General features: G+C 40.7%; 1 protein-coding gene across 1 annotated transcript in view; it reads right to left on the reverse strand.

Moving 5' to 3' along the window:
* Positions 1–13,177, reverse strand: part of Uba2 (ubiquitin like modifier activating enzyme 2) — a 53,505-nt gene that overhangs the window by 10,862 nt on the left and 29,466 nt on the right. Inside the window, exons 8-11 of the mRNA XM_023721448.1 lie at positions 10,165–10,258; positions 9,959–10,071; positions 8,381–8,536; positions 6,165–6,261 (exon numbers count right to left, since the gene is read on the reverse strand). Coding sequence (XP_023577216.1) covers positions 6,165–6,261; positions 8,381–8,536; positions 9,959–10,071; positions 10,165–10,258 — 460 coding nt within the window. The remainder of the gene's footprint in view (positions 1–6,164; positions 6,262–8,380; positions 8,537–9,958; positions 10,072–10,164; positions 10,259–13,177) is intronic.

Raw genomic sequence — 13,177 nt, forward strand, 5'->3', positions numbered from 1 at the left:
ATGGTGATAGGCCTGAGTAAACAAGCGCTTTAATCTGCTGAGCTATATTTGACCGGCCCATGTCCATTTGTTATTTCTCTGTGAGGACAATGGATTATTTAGAAGTAAACACTGGTTATTACTTCCAAAATCATTTCAAGTTTTCAATCCAATAATCCCTCCTCTTTTTGTTTTTCATTACTGGGGATAGAACCCAACCAAATCTTCTACAAGCTAGGCAGGCAGTCTGCCACTGAGCTATACTGCCCAGGCTTATCACATCTGAGAAAAATACTCCGAAAGATTTGCCTTACCATGATACCCAGAAAATACCAGCAGTTTCTTCTGGCTCTTTTCCAGATTTCATTCCATTTTAATGTTTTTCATATATTGTTTTTTGGGAAATGATATTTGGTACCAAAACTTCTAACTCCAAACCTTTTCCTACAGTCACATTCTAACTAGAAACTTGTGAGAACCAACAGATTCAAAAGGAAAGGAAACCGATTAATGTGCGTTCTTCCCCTACCCCCATTTTTTGGATTTTTCCCCCCAGTATTGGGGATTGAACTCACGACCTTGCACTTGCCATGCAGAATTTTTTTGGATTTTTAAGATAAGATCTCACTACATAGTCCAGGATGGTCTTGAACTTAAGATTCTGCTTCCTCAGCTTCTTAAGCACTACAATAATATGTATGCATCACCATGTCTAGCTTAATGTAGTTTATCTTGATGAATTAGCTTTATCTCTGAAGCTAGAGTTGAGGCAATAGTCCTGTAAAGCCCTAATGATGCTATTTAGTTTTCTCTATCTGTGCTCTAAATTGTGATCTTGCAGGGCCAGTGAGATAGCTCAGAGGACTAAGCGCTTGCTTAGGCAAGTGTATGGACTGGGTTTGACCCCCAACACCATATTCCATGCTGGCCCTGCCTAAGGGCACACTGAACTGGCCACTAAATCCAGGCATGGTACTGCATGCCTATAATCCCAGCACTGGGGAGGCTGAAAATAGAAGGATCACTATGAGCACAAGCTGTGTAGTAAGATTCTGTACCAAACATATAAATTCCCCTCAAAGCCTCATGCAGTTATGGGCAGCTTTTGGAGTTTGTGATTACTGTGGGTGTAGGTGCTACACTCATCCTGGGACTATAAACTATATTACAACATAAGGGGAGAGGGACTAGCTAGCTGCTGAAGCTGCTGCCCTTTCCTTTGCTTTTCTGCTCTTTCCGCCCACATCAACTGGCTGCTCCGTGCCACATGCCACGTGCCACTGCCTTGGAGCCAGCTGATTATGGACTGAACCTCTACCAACTAAGCTAAATAAACCTTTCCTTCCTTCATTTTGGGCGTTGGGCATTTTGTTCCAGCAACAAGAGAAGAGTAACTAAGACAGAATTTGGTACAAGGAGTTGGTTGTTTCTCTGACTACCTGACCATGTGGATTACAAGCTTCTGAGAACAGCTTATGGGAAGAGACAGGAAGGGTTTGGAGATGTTGCCTACAAGAGAAGTGCTGGAATGCCTTGAACAGTTCTGTATGGGAGTTTCTGGTCAGAGCTCAGAAGACCAGAGGCTGATAGAAATCCTGCCTGTAAAAACCAGGCTGGGGAGATTTCTCAGGGAAGAAAGACTGCATTGGCTGTTGGACTCAGATGATGTGTGTTATTGCTTGGCAGAAAGCTTCTGTGAATTTTGGTCGCATCCAGAGACTTTGCCTGAGACTGACATTAAATACAGTGGACTGATTATAATCTTACAAAAGAAATTTCAAGGTGGTAGAATGTGCAGGCAATGGCATGGCTATTGTGGACTTTTAGTCAAATTTATTTTGAGAACCAAGAGCAAAAAGCCCAGCAGGATGATTTAAAATGTTTGAGTTTGGCCAGAAAGGAAGCACCAAGTGGACAGTAAAGCTAGAGCTGAGAGGATCTCCATTGCTGAGAAGGAGTAAGAGAATAGAAAAGACTGTCTGAGGGCTCACAGGAGAGGGCAGGTCTCAGCCTTGTGCAGCCTCAGAATTGCAAGGGTAAGGGAGTTGGCCTTGAGAAGGCCACAGAGCCCCGGGGGTTCCAGAATGGCAGCAGCCACACCAGGATCCAGAATGGCACAAGCATAGAGAATTTGTTCCTCGGAATCAGGTTCAGAATGCTCAGTGATCCAGGCACTTGGCTCCTACAACCAAGAGAGAAGAAAATCTGGCTACTGCTCCAGCTGGTAGCAAACCTTGGTATGCATATGGCATTGGTTTTAGGCGCTTGTGGAATGCAGGAGTTCTGAGGTTAAGAAGACTTCCACCTAGATTTTAGAGAAGGCCTGGGAGGCCAGGCAGTGTGCCCCTGAGAGGGTGGTAAGTAAAGATGTGAGAGGCCTATTCAGTGGAAACTCCAGAAGTCTGGAAAAGCCACGAATGTGAATAATCTAAGGAAAACTGCAAGAGGGAAACAAAGCAGGCCTAAGAGAGAAGCCATTGGAGCTACAACCAGCAGAACTGCCATAGAGGTGGAGTCACATGGAGCTCAGAATTTGTCATAGATTACTTCACATGTTCCACATGTAACTATAGGACTTAATGTTTGCCCTGGTGGATTTTGGATTTCCTTTAGCCCCAATGCTTTGCATTGCCCTGTTGTCGGTTACCTTTTGGAATGGTAATGTTTATCTTTTGCCATTGAATGCTGGAAGTATTTTAACTTTTCATTTGTACAGGGGCTCTCACAGCTAAGAGTTTGCCTTAGATCCTGGAGGAGACTTGGGAATTAGACTTTTCAGCAATGTGAAACTGTAGGACTCAGAAGGCGCTGGGGAGGTGGCTCAGTAGAATAAGTGCTTCCATGGCAAGCGCCAAGGGCCTGAGTTCAATCCCCGGTTCCGCCAAAAATAAAATTAAAAAAAAAAAAAAAGAAAAGAAAGAAAGAAAGAAAGAAACTGTAGGACTCAGAGATGGACAAAAATGTCTTTAAAGCAATGTGCATGAGTCTTTGGGGATGGGGGGGGCTGTTATGGTTTGTGTCTAGTTGTTCCCTCAAAGCCTTATGCAGTCATGGGGTGGCTTCTGCAGTTTGTGATTATGATGAATGTGGGTGTTGCACCTACCCTGGGACAGGTGATCTGTGTTACAATGAGAGGGGAGAGAGGTTAGCTAGCTGCTGTCCTTCTGGTTTTTTTTTTATCTTTGCCACTGACATGAACAGCTGTTCTGTGCCATGTGCCACTCTGCCTTGGAGCTAGCTGAGTATAGACTGAAAAGTCCCACTAACTGTGAGCTAAATAAACCTTTCCTTCCTTAATTTTGGGTGTTGGGTATTTTGTCCCAGCAAGGAGAGAAGAGTACCTGAGAAAACTGGCTTCCTTACTTATGCAGATCATAATGCACATTGTTCCTATGCTTAAACTGTGTGGGAGGACACTGGGCAAATGGAACTCAAGGGACAAGAGGAAGACGTCTCCCAATAATGTGTATGACACAGAAAAGTGCCTCATGGTCACTGTCAACACAAGAGCATTTTCACTGGCCACTGTAAGAAAGAGTTTCTTTCTGGCAATCCCCAAGTCCCTTTTATACTGTTTTAGGTACTTGTTCTGTTCAAATGCCAGACTTCACCTTCTCTGTCCACAGGATTCTTATTTATTCTTCAAAAAGTTAACTCTGGGCTGGGTAGATAGCTAAGTAGTTTAACTGCCTGCCTGGCAAGAGCAAGGTCCTGAGTTTAATCCCTGTGTTTAGGAATTTAAAAGAAAAAAAAAATAGCTAACTCTCTTTACAAAGTACTCAAAAACTCTCTTTCAACTCATACTCTTGTACATCATCCTTCTTGGTGTTCCTTAAGACTACACGTTAAATCCAATTGTCAATACTCTGTCTGGGGGCTGGAGAGATGGCTCAGTGGTCTAAAGCACCTACTTAAAACAAGCTTGGCAAAGCACAGGGACCTCGGTTCGATCCTCCAGCACCACATGCCAGCCAGCCCCGCCCCCTGGTGGACTGAGCTGGCCACACACACAATAAATAAATGTAATAAATAAAAATAAATTTAAAAAAAAAAAAAATACTCTGTCTGCCCAAACTAAAAAGTATCTCAAGCCAAGTACCACTGTCTCATTCATAGGACAATGAATGGGCCTTGAACACAAGATTGGAAATTTGAGTAACTCTCAGTAGCATAAAAAAGGCAATAATTAAGGAACTGAAATTCTTGACCAGTTTTCATTTTTAAGCTACTATTTGAAAGAGCTAATAACAACTAAGGGGGGCGGGGGACAGATCAGTAGAATAAGTGCTTGCCTGGCAAGCGCAAGGGCCCGAGTTCAATCCTCGGTTCTGCGGAGAGAAAAAAAAGAAAGAAAGAAAAAAGAAAAAGAACTAAGGGGGACAACACATGATTACAGATGCTTAGAAGGGCATGAAGACAAATGGTTAAAATGGGGCTTAAATATTCAACTAGACTCCTATAGTACAATGTGATTGCCAATTACAAATGACTTAAGATAGGAACAATTCTTCAACCAACTACCATCAACAATTCCAACATTAAATATTATTTTAGAGACAACTTGAGACTGGGTATGGTGGTGCACGCCTGTAATCACTATGCCTGTAATCACTATGAGTCCAATCTAGTAGTGAGACACTGAACATCCTGTAGTGCCTTCCCTAAAATACAGAAAGAAAAGAAAAGACAGACAGACAGACAGACAGACAGACAGACAGACAGACAGACAGACAGACAGACAACTTCAGCTAGGAATATAGCTCAGTGGCACAAGTGCCTGCCTAGTAAGCAGAAGATCCTGAGTTCAAGTTCTGGTACCAAAAAACCCCCAAAAAGACAACATTTAAATCCCCCGCCAGGATATAGCAATGTACACTGAATAAAGGACCACTGGAAAGTAGTACACCTAACTTCTGAAAATAATTGTACAGGAGCAAAAACAGGGCATGTTAAACACAACTAACACAAAAAGCAGAGGAAGTATGAGATCTTTTAAATCCAATCATACAGTCCAATACAATCTGAAGGAGATAGTGTAAGATAATTCTCAATAAGGAGGTTCAACAAAATCAAGTATGTTCTATCTTATGTAATAAACACATTAAAAAGGGGTGACCTGCTCTGAGCAGGCACCTCTAGGGGTTGAACCAGGGTGGGATTGAACCAGGGTCTACTGCACACAAGGCAAGTGCCCTACTCTTTAACTAAATTGCTGCTTGGAATTTTGAAAGGAAAGCTCAGAAAATGAAAACCGGGCCCTGATTTTTCAGCAATGTTTTCTGCTATGAAGAAACTAGACTATCAAGAATTTCTATGGCAATTTGTAATAGTAGGTTCATGCTTGAAGTGCCTGTCATTCTGGTCTTCTGAATACATGCTGCTTGTCATGACACTCCAGTTGGCAGTGCTGTCTCTAGGGTAGATGATTGTTTAAAAAGGAAGGGAGTGGTGAAGGAAAGCAATAGACAGGAAAAGGAGTGTTGTGGGACTGTCCTGCTACAATGTTGTATATGGTTAGATCTCTGGACTTATGTGTAAACGTATATAATTATTTATTCCTATTTTTTAAATATAGCTTAATTTTAAAAGGAAAAAAAGAATTTCTTACTCCTGGAGAGAACACCCCCAGAGATTTAGCCTGCTTTTACCACTCTGAACAGCCAAATAAGTCTCATCACCAACTTACCCATTTGTACCCATGATACAGGAATTGAAGCGCCCTGGAAGTGGACAAGAGTACTGCACTTACTGTAAATAACATCTGTAGAATAGTTACTGAGAATTGTCCCTAAGGCACTAGAACAGCAAAGAACTCCTAGATCTGGAATTGCGGTACCTCCAGCAAGGCCAACACCACCATGACACAGCACCTCCTTAACTAAGTATCATCTCCATCATGTTGAAACTAAATCATGGGGCTGGCGAGATAGCTCAGTGGTCTAAAGTGCCTGCTTAGGCAAGCTTGGGCAAGCATGCAGGGACCTCGGTTTGATCCCCAGCACCACATGCCATGCCAGTCCTGCCCCCAGGGTGGGCTGACTATAAAAAAAAAAATAAAAAAATAAAGGAAACATGGAAAAATAAAATAAAAAAAGAAACTAAATCATGCACATAAGTAGATAAACTACTATAACCTCTTAGGCAGTTCACAAAAATGAGGGGAAAAAAAGATGCAATAGTAGTACCTTCTGTCTCTCCTTCTTCTGAAGATATTAGGATTGTTCCTTTCCCATCTTCAATTTGAACATCTGGTGCAACCATAGCAAATTTTTCTTTCACTATCTATAAGGGGAAAAAAGAAATTCAAAATGCTAGCATAAGTAATTATAAACCACAAAAAGCCTACACATCTTTTAATTTTGGACGGCTCAGTCCATCCTGAGGGCAGGGATAGCATGACACATGGTGTCGGGGATGGAACCATGGACCCCTGAACCTGCTTGTCTAAGCAGGCGCTTTAGACCGCTGACCTATCTTGCCAGCCCTACACATCTTTTCTATGAAGGCTCTTATGTTTCCTTTCCATTTGAAAGAGTTAAGTTATACTTAGGGCAAGGAGAAAAACTGGTAACTACTCCTGTTCCTTCCATTCCTGTATCTGACCATGAACACTGAACATATCAAACTTGCTACAAACAGGGTACCCAGAAATCTTTGACTGGCTCCTGATGTTTTCTTTCCCTAGAGACTGGGAAGTGTCCTGCACACTTGAAATATTTCATCTTAGTCTCTGTGCCAACCCTGTAATGCAAGATTTTTGATGTAAAAACTTATCTTGCTCTCAAATTATCATATCCTTCCCAAATGCCATCTCTCTTTAATTATCCTACAAATAAGCAACTACTGTTAATCCCAATAGCCAACACGTAACAATTACTTCCTAGAGAGTGGAACATCCATCTTCTGGTGGTCAATTTACCAAGACTTGCTTTTTTTCTTTTTTCTTTTTTTTGGCGGAACCGGGGATTGAATTCAGGCCCTTGTGCTTGCCAGGGAAACACTTATCCCACTCAGCCATCTCCCCGGCCCCCTGCTTTTTTTCTCTAACTAAAACATGTGTACAAATCAGTCTGCCCCGTGTACCCAGTTCTGTATCAATACCAAGCCTCCTCTCACAAAGGGAAAAAGACTTCCCTGTTCAGGAGGCGTGTATATAAGTGACACACTGATGAAGACAACTGAGGAACAATCTGAAATGATCACCAAGTTATGTGACACTCTTGGCAGGCATTAAAACTTTTTTTGACTAATAAAGGAATTAATTTAGCCAACTTAGAAGGAATCTATGGACCAGACCATAATTCAAACTTTATTTCCCGTACTCTAGCTCTGCAAAAAAATCCAAGTGTACATATATTGTATCTCTTCAGGGACTAACATAGCACACCAGAATCAGGTTACATTAGAAAAGCTGTTTCTAGCTCAGCAGATTAAAGTGCCTGCTTAGGCAGATGCAGGGGCCAGGAGTTTGATCCTGGGCCTGCAGCCACCAGGGTGCACTGAAATGAACTGAGACTGGGTGTGGTGGCACACGCCTATTATCCCAGCACTTGGGAGGTTGTAAACAGGAGGATCAGTATGAGTCCTATCTACCCAGTGAGACTCTGTACACCCTATTCTAGATTTTTTTTATTCTTTTTTTTTTTTTTTCTGGAACTGGGGATTGAACTCAAGCCCTTGCGCTTGCCAGGGAAAAACTTATTCCACTGAGCCATCTCCCCGGCCCCTCACCCTGTTCTAAATACAAAAAAAGAAAAAGAAAAAGAAAGAAAAGCTGTTTCACCATCTCTTCTCAGAGGGACTGGGCAGTGTCCAACATTCAGAGCAATAAAACTCTGCAAGGTATCCATGCCCTTAAACATGAAGATACTAATTAGGGTTTTGCTGTGCTAGAAACACAAAAAATTTTCACAATGTACACAAATACTCTGTTCACTGCCATAGTCAGGACCATTCAAGGGTACGTTTGGGTGTTCAAAACTACAGAATTTACCCGCTAGCTGGTAACAAAGCAAACATTGTTCAGCTTTCTGCAATATCATGCCATCCCAACACTACCTGGCTTATGCATCCCAGCCAAATGCAACTTTTATCATTCTAGAATACGAGGTATATATTAGAGACAAATAACCCAGCAGAAATCCAGAGGGTGAAGTAATCTAAGAAATTAGATCAATTCATTTTAATAGCAGAGCTTTTCAAAGTAATAATGTGGGGCCAGGGAGCTAGCTCAGTAAATAAGCGCTTGCCTGGCAAGTGCAAGGGTCTGAGTTCATCCCTGGTTCTAAAAAAAAAAAAAAAAAAAGTAATAACGTTTAGTTTATTATCACAGTAATAATGTAATGGACAAAAGGAACCTGTATTATTCCCCCTAGGAAAAGAAAACCAGCCCTGCACTCACCTTGTCTTGTAAGGTGAGAACAGTCACTTTATGGACATTCAGCCGGACAGTCACCTCTGGCTTGCTGGCACATACATAACAATTAGGGTTGGGAGGATCCAGTGCACAAGGCACAAGAAGCTTCTTTCTAGGGTTTGGCTGCTTATTTAAAAAAATCTTCAGAGAAAAAAAAACACAAGCAGGAATCAGAAATGTGAGTTAGAATTCTACAAATCAATCTAAAATTCTTACTATATATCCAACTTAAAAGATGATTTCAATATTCCCTTTATATGCCAAAAAGAAAAAGAAAACAAAATTATAACTCTGACAGTCTCATTTTCCAGCCTTCTTTCCTAATCAGCTACCATGAACAAGATTAATTATTATACACTTTCTTAGGAGTTACACAAAACCCTATACTCCTCTGATAACTAACACAACAGAAAGGACATTGTCATAAAGCGCTCTGGCATCAAGGCCCAATGTCTTTAAGTCTTTGGCACCAGGAATCAAACTCAAGACTTGTGCCTGCCAGGCTTGTGCCACCCAGCTGTACCCCGGCCCATCTGATGCCATTAACTTGGCTTCTGAGTTGCCTTCCTGTGCTTATTCATGCCAACTTTATATTCTTAACAAAATCAATTCACTTTAGTAATTTTATAAAGCTTTCACTGATGTCTGGAACATTCGCATTCCCTAATTTTCTGTGCTAACAATAGTAAACATAATTATGTTTAAAAAGATAATGTAAGCTGATAATACTAGTATTGATACCATCTCAAAGAACGAAAGTATACTGAAATTAAGAAAAGCCCCAATTCCTGTAGCTCAATTGTACAGTGCTTGCCTAGCATGTACAAGGCTCTGGATTCAATCTCTAGCACCACAAACCAACGTGTGGGTGAATGCGCACACATGCATGTGTAGTTTTGTTTCCAGAGTTGAAAAAACAAGGATGTTCACAATTTCTCTGATAATTCAGTAAAGGTAGAAAGGTTAGAAGCAAATTAGCTTGTTTCCATTTATCGGATAAAAAGAAAAGAAGCAAATGTACTTTTCTTTGTCTTTGAGACAGGGTCTCGCTATGTAGTTCAAGCTAGCCTTGAGGTCACTTTATAGCACAGGCTGGTCTCAAACTCACAACCATTCTCCTGCCTCCACCCACTGAGTGCTGGGATTACAGGTAAGCACCACCATACCTGGCTGCAAATGAACTTTCTTTACCACTGCAATTTCCAGAATGGTTAAAAAGAGTATAATGTAACTTGAAAAGTTATTTCCCATCATATCATCATCATCATCATCATCATCATCATCATCATCATCATTTTGGTACCAGGAATCAAACTCACGACCCTGGGATTGCCAGGCAGATGCTGTGTCGTGAAGCTATATTCCCAGCCCTATTTTCCATCACTTTAAAATAATTTTGTTGTTTTAATGTTTTACATTGTCCATTTAATGCATTTTCTGTAATTTTTATTTTCTGGTGTTCAGGATCAAACCCAGAGCCCTGCACTGAAATATTTTCCCAATTCCTATAAATTACTTTTAAAAAGAGACTGAATTTAAAAAAAAGCAAACAGAAATACTCACTGTTCTACATTGATCTATTTTTCCTGATAAAATCTTTAATCCTTCCAATACTATCAACCCGGCAATCACTGCATTAGTAGTAGCAATAGCAGGAATAATGTTCCCTGCCATTGCTGGGGGGAAAAAAGATGAACATGTTTGGCTGTTAAAAAACAAAATACAATTCTAAGGTTTCAATGATACAAATGAAGTATAGAACAACTTACATTTTATATCGAATCTGCTCTTCATATTCATGCTGAAAATATGCATCCTGAGGTTTGCTGCAGAGGTGACAAAATCCATCGCAGATGGGTCATCCTGCCAATAACAAATAACTAACAAGTGTTCCACAACTTGACCAGGTTTGCCTAATAAGGTCCTTAGAGCAGTACTTTCAAGTTTACAAAGCTGCAGACAACCAGAATGGATAATACTGAAGGAGAGGCTCACTAGCAAAATCTTAAAAGTAGCATAAAGGTTTGAGTTAGAGCCTAGACTCCAGAGTTTTTCTTTTTCTTTCTTTTTTTTTTTTTTTTTTTTTTTTTTTTTTTTTTTTTTTTTTTTTGTGTGTGTGGAACCGGGGATTGAACTCAGGCCATTACAAGACTCCAGAGTTTGCAAAGCACTTCTGCCTTGAGATTTTTTTTCCCCAATGCAGAATTCAGAAGCAACACTGGACAAAACAGAGCACTGGATGTACATCTTTCACCATATGATTCCCTGTGCAAAACTCTTCACCATACAAAGCCAAAGCTGAAGGAAACCACATCACACCATGAGATCTGCTGTTGAAAGACTTACACTGATCATTGTTATTCTGTTCATGCCTTGGGTTATTCTTTGGTGAATAATGATGGGTACCACCAAAGATGAACAATTACCGTGTTACGTGACACTTCCTAATGATGCAGCAAAGGTTCAGAGCCTAACATGAGTTCAACACAGGCCTAAATCGGAAACTGCTGCTGGGTGTAGTGGTGGCACATGCCTATCTATAATCCCAGCACTCTGGAGCCTAAGGCAGGATCACTGTGTGTCCAAGGCTAAGAGGGGCTACAAACTGAGTTCAAGGCCAGACTGGATTGCACAGTAAGAACCTGTCTCTAAGCTCAGTGTGAAGGCCTGGTACCAAAAAGAAAAAAAATTAACAATTCTCAGTTCCAAGGGTTGTTCAGTTCCTATAAACTAAAAAATTTTTAAGTCACTAGAATAAAAATATTGAAAAAGCTACCTTTATTATCAATCATGTATACAGGAGACTAACGTTTTTAAGAATCTCAGCAATCTTATTACCATGTCTAACTCAACTAAAAGTTTGTGTACGCATAGCTATCTCAGGTTTCTAAAACTAGCCACTCTTTCTCTTACATTAAATCTTTATTAGGAGCTGGGGAGATGGCTCAGTGGAATAAGCACTTCCCTGGCAAGGGCAAGGGTCTGAGTTCAAATTCCGGTTCCACAAAAAATAAATAAATAAATCTTTACAAGGGCTGGGGAGATAGCTCAGTAGAATAAGCACCTGCCTGTCAAGCACAAGGTCCTGAATTCAATTCCCAGCACAATAAATAAATAAATAAATAAATAAGAAGTTGAAGTAGGGTAGGACGGGCCAGGGAGATAGCTCAGTAGAATAAGCGCTTGCCTGGCAAGCACAAGGTCCTGAGTTCAATCCCTGGTACCACATTAAAAAAAAAAAAAGAAAAGAAAAAGAAACAGGGCAGGACAACTTTTTTAGAAATTAAAAAAATAAATCTTTATCAAAAGTCATATACTATAATTAACATGAAGTAAAATTTGCAGGACTGTGGCACAGGCTTCTGATCTCTGTACTTTTTTTTTTTTTTTTTTTTAAACCGGGAATTGAACTCAGGACCTTGTGCTTGCCAGGGAAGCACTTATTCTACTGAGCCATCTCCCCCACATCCCCATACTCTTAAGAGCAGGATGCTTGCATGTTAGAAGCCCAGACTGGGCAACTGAGCAAGAACTTGTTTCAAAATATAAATGGTTGCTTAGGGAGGCTCAAGGACTTGGCCCAACATGCCATGCTGGCCCCATCCCCGGGGTGGTGTGCACCTGTAATCCCAGTGCTTGGGAGGCTGAAAACAGGAGACCACTATGAGTCTGATCTATAGTATAGTGAGACTCTATAGACTCTGTACTAAATACATAAAAATAATTAAGTGGGCTAAGGTGTAAAGGGGAATACCACATGCTTGAGTTCAATCCCCTTAAACAAACAAAACACCCCTCAGCATAATATGTAACTGGTGGCTATAACCCTAGGACCCAAGAGGCTGTATGGAAGCTAGCTGCAAGTTCACTACCAGCTTGGGCTACACAGTGAGTTGAAGGCCAAATGGAACTACAACAGAAGACCCATCTCTCAAGAAAAGGAAACAGGTAACACTACAAATTAAATATTATCCGCAGCTTAAGAATAAATCAATTTCATTTTTATAGTGAAGTCTTTTGTACAGACCTCTTAAATAGCTGTAAATATTTCATCAGAAAGGCAATTTTAATCACTTTTGACATTAAATGAAGCCAATGAGCTGTTGTTCTCAAAGAGATTTCATGCCTTTCATTAATACATCTATATTGAATTTAAACTCTATTTTCTTGTGTCAGAGGAACAGTCCAAGCTAATACATCCACATTATTATTATTATTTTTTTTTTTGCAGAACCAGGGATCATATTACTTTTCTTGTCATCATTATAAACCATGAAATCCAAAATGAGGTTTTATGATACTGTGTAAATTTGTGTACAGAAAATTTACACTGCAAATCCAGCAAACAGAGATAATTAATACAGACCAAACTAAAGATTTGATAAATGATACTTCAAAAATCACTAACGAGACTGAGCATGGCGGCACACGCCTGTAATCCCAGCACTTGGGAGGTGGATCACTACCAGTCCAATCTAGTATTGAGACCCTGAACACCCTGTAGACCCTTCCCTAAAATACAAAAAACAATCTCTAACTTCAGGGCCAGCGAGATAGCTCAGTGGTCTAAAGCTCCTGCTTAGGCAAGCATGCAGGGACCACAGTTCGATCCCTGGCACCACATGCTGTGCCAGCCCACCCCCAGGGTAGACTGAGACCACAAAAAACAACAAAAAAAACCTCCCCCAAAACCTAGCTTCTATTACAGCTCAAGAACTAAAATATACACGTGATACATAAAAAATTAACACACATTTGGGGCCAGGGAGATGGCTCAGTGGA

Source organism: Octodon degus, unplaced genomic scaffold, assembly GCF_000260255.1.
Source record: "Octodon degus isolate 3935 unplaced genomic scaffold, OctDeg1.0 scaffold00083, whole genome shotgun sequence".
Classification (NCBI taxonomy): Eukaryota; Metazoa; Chordata; class Mammalia; order Rodentia; family Octodontidae; genus Octodon; species Octodon degus.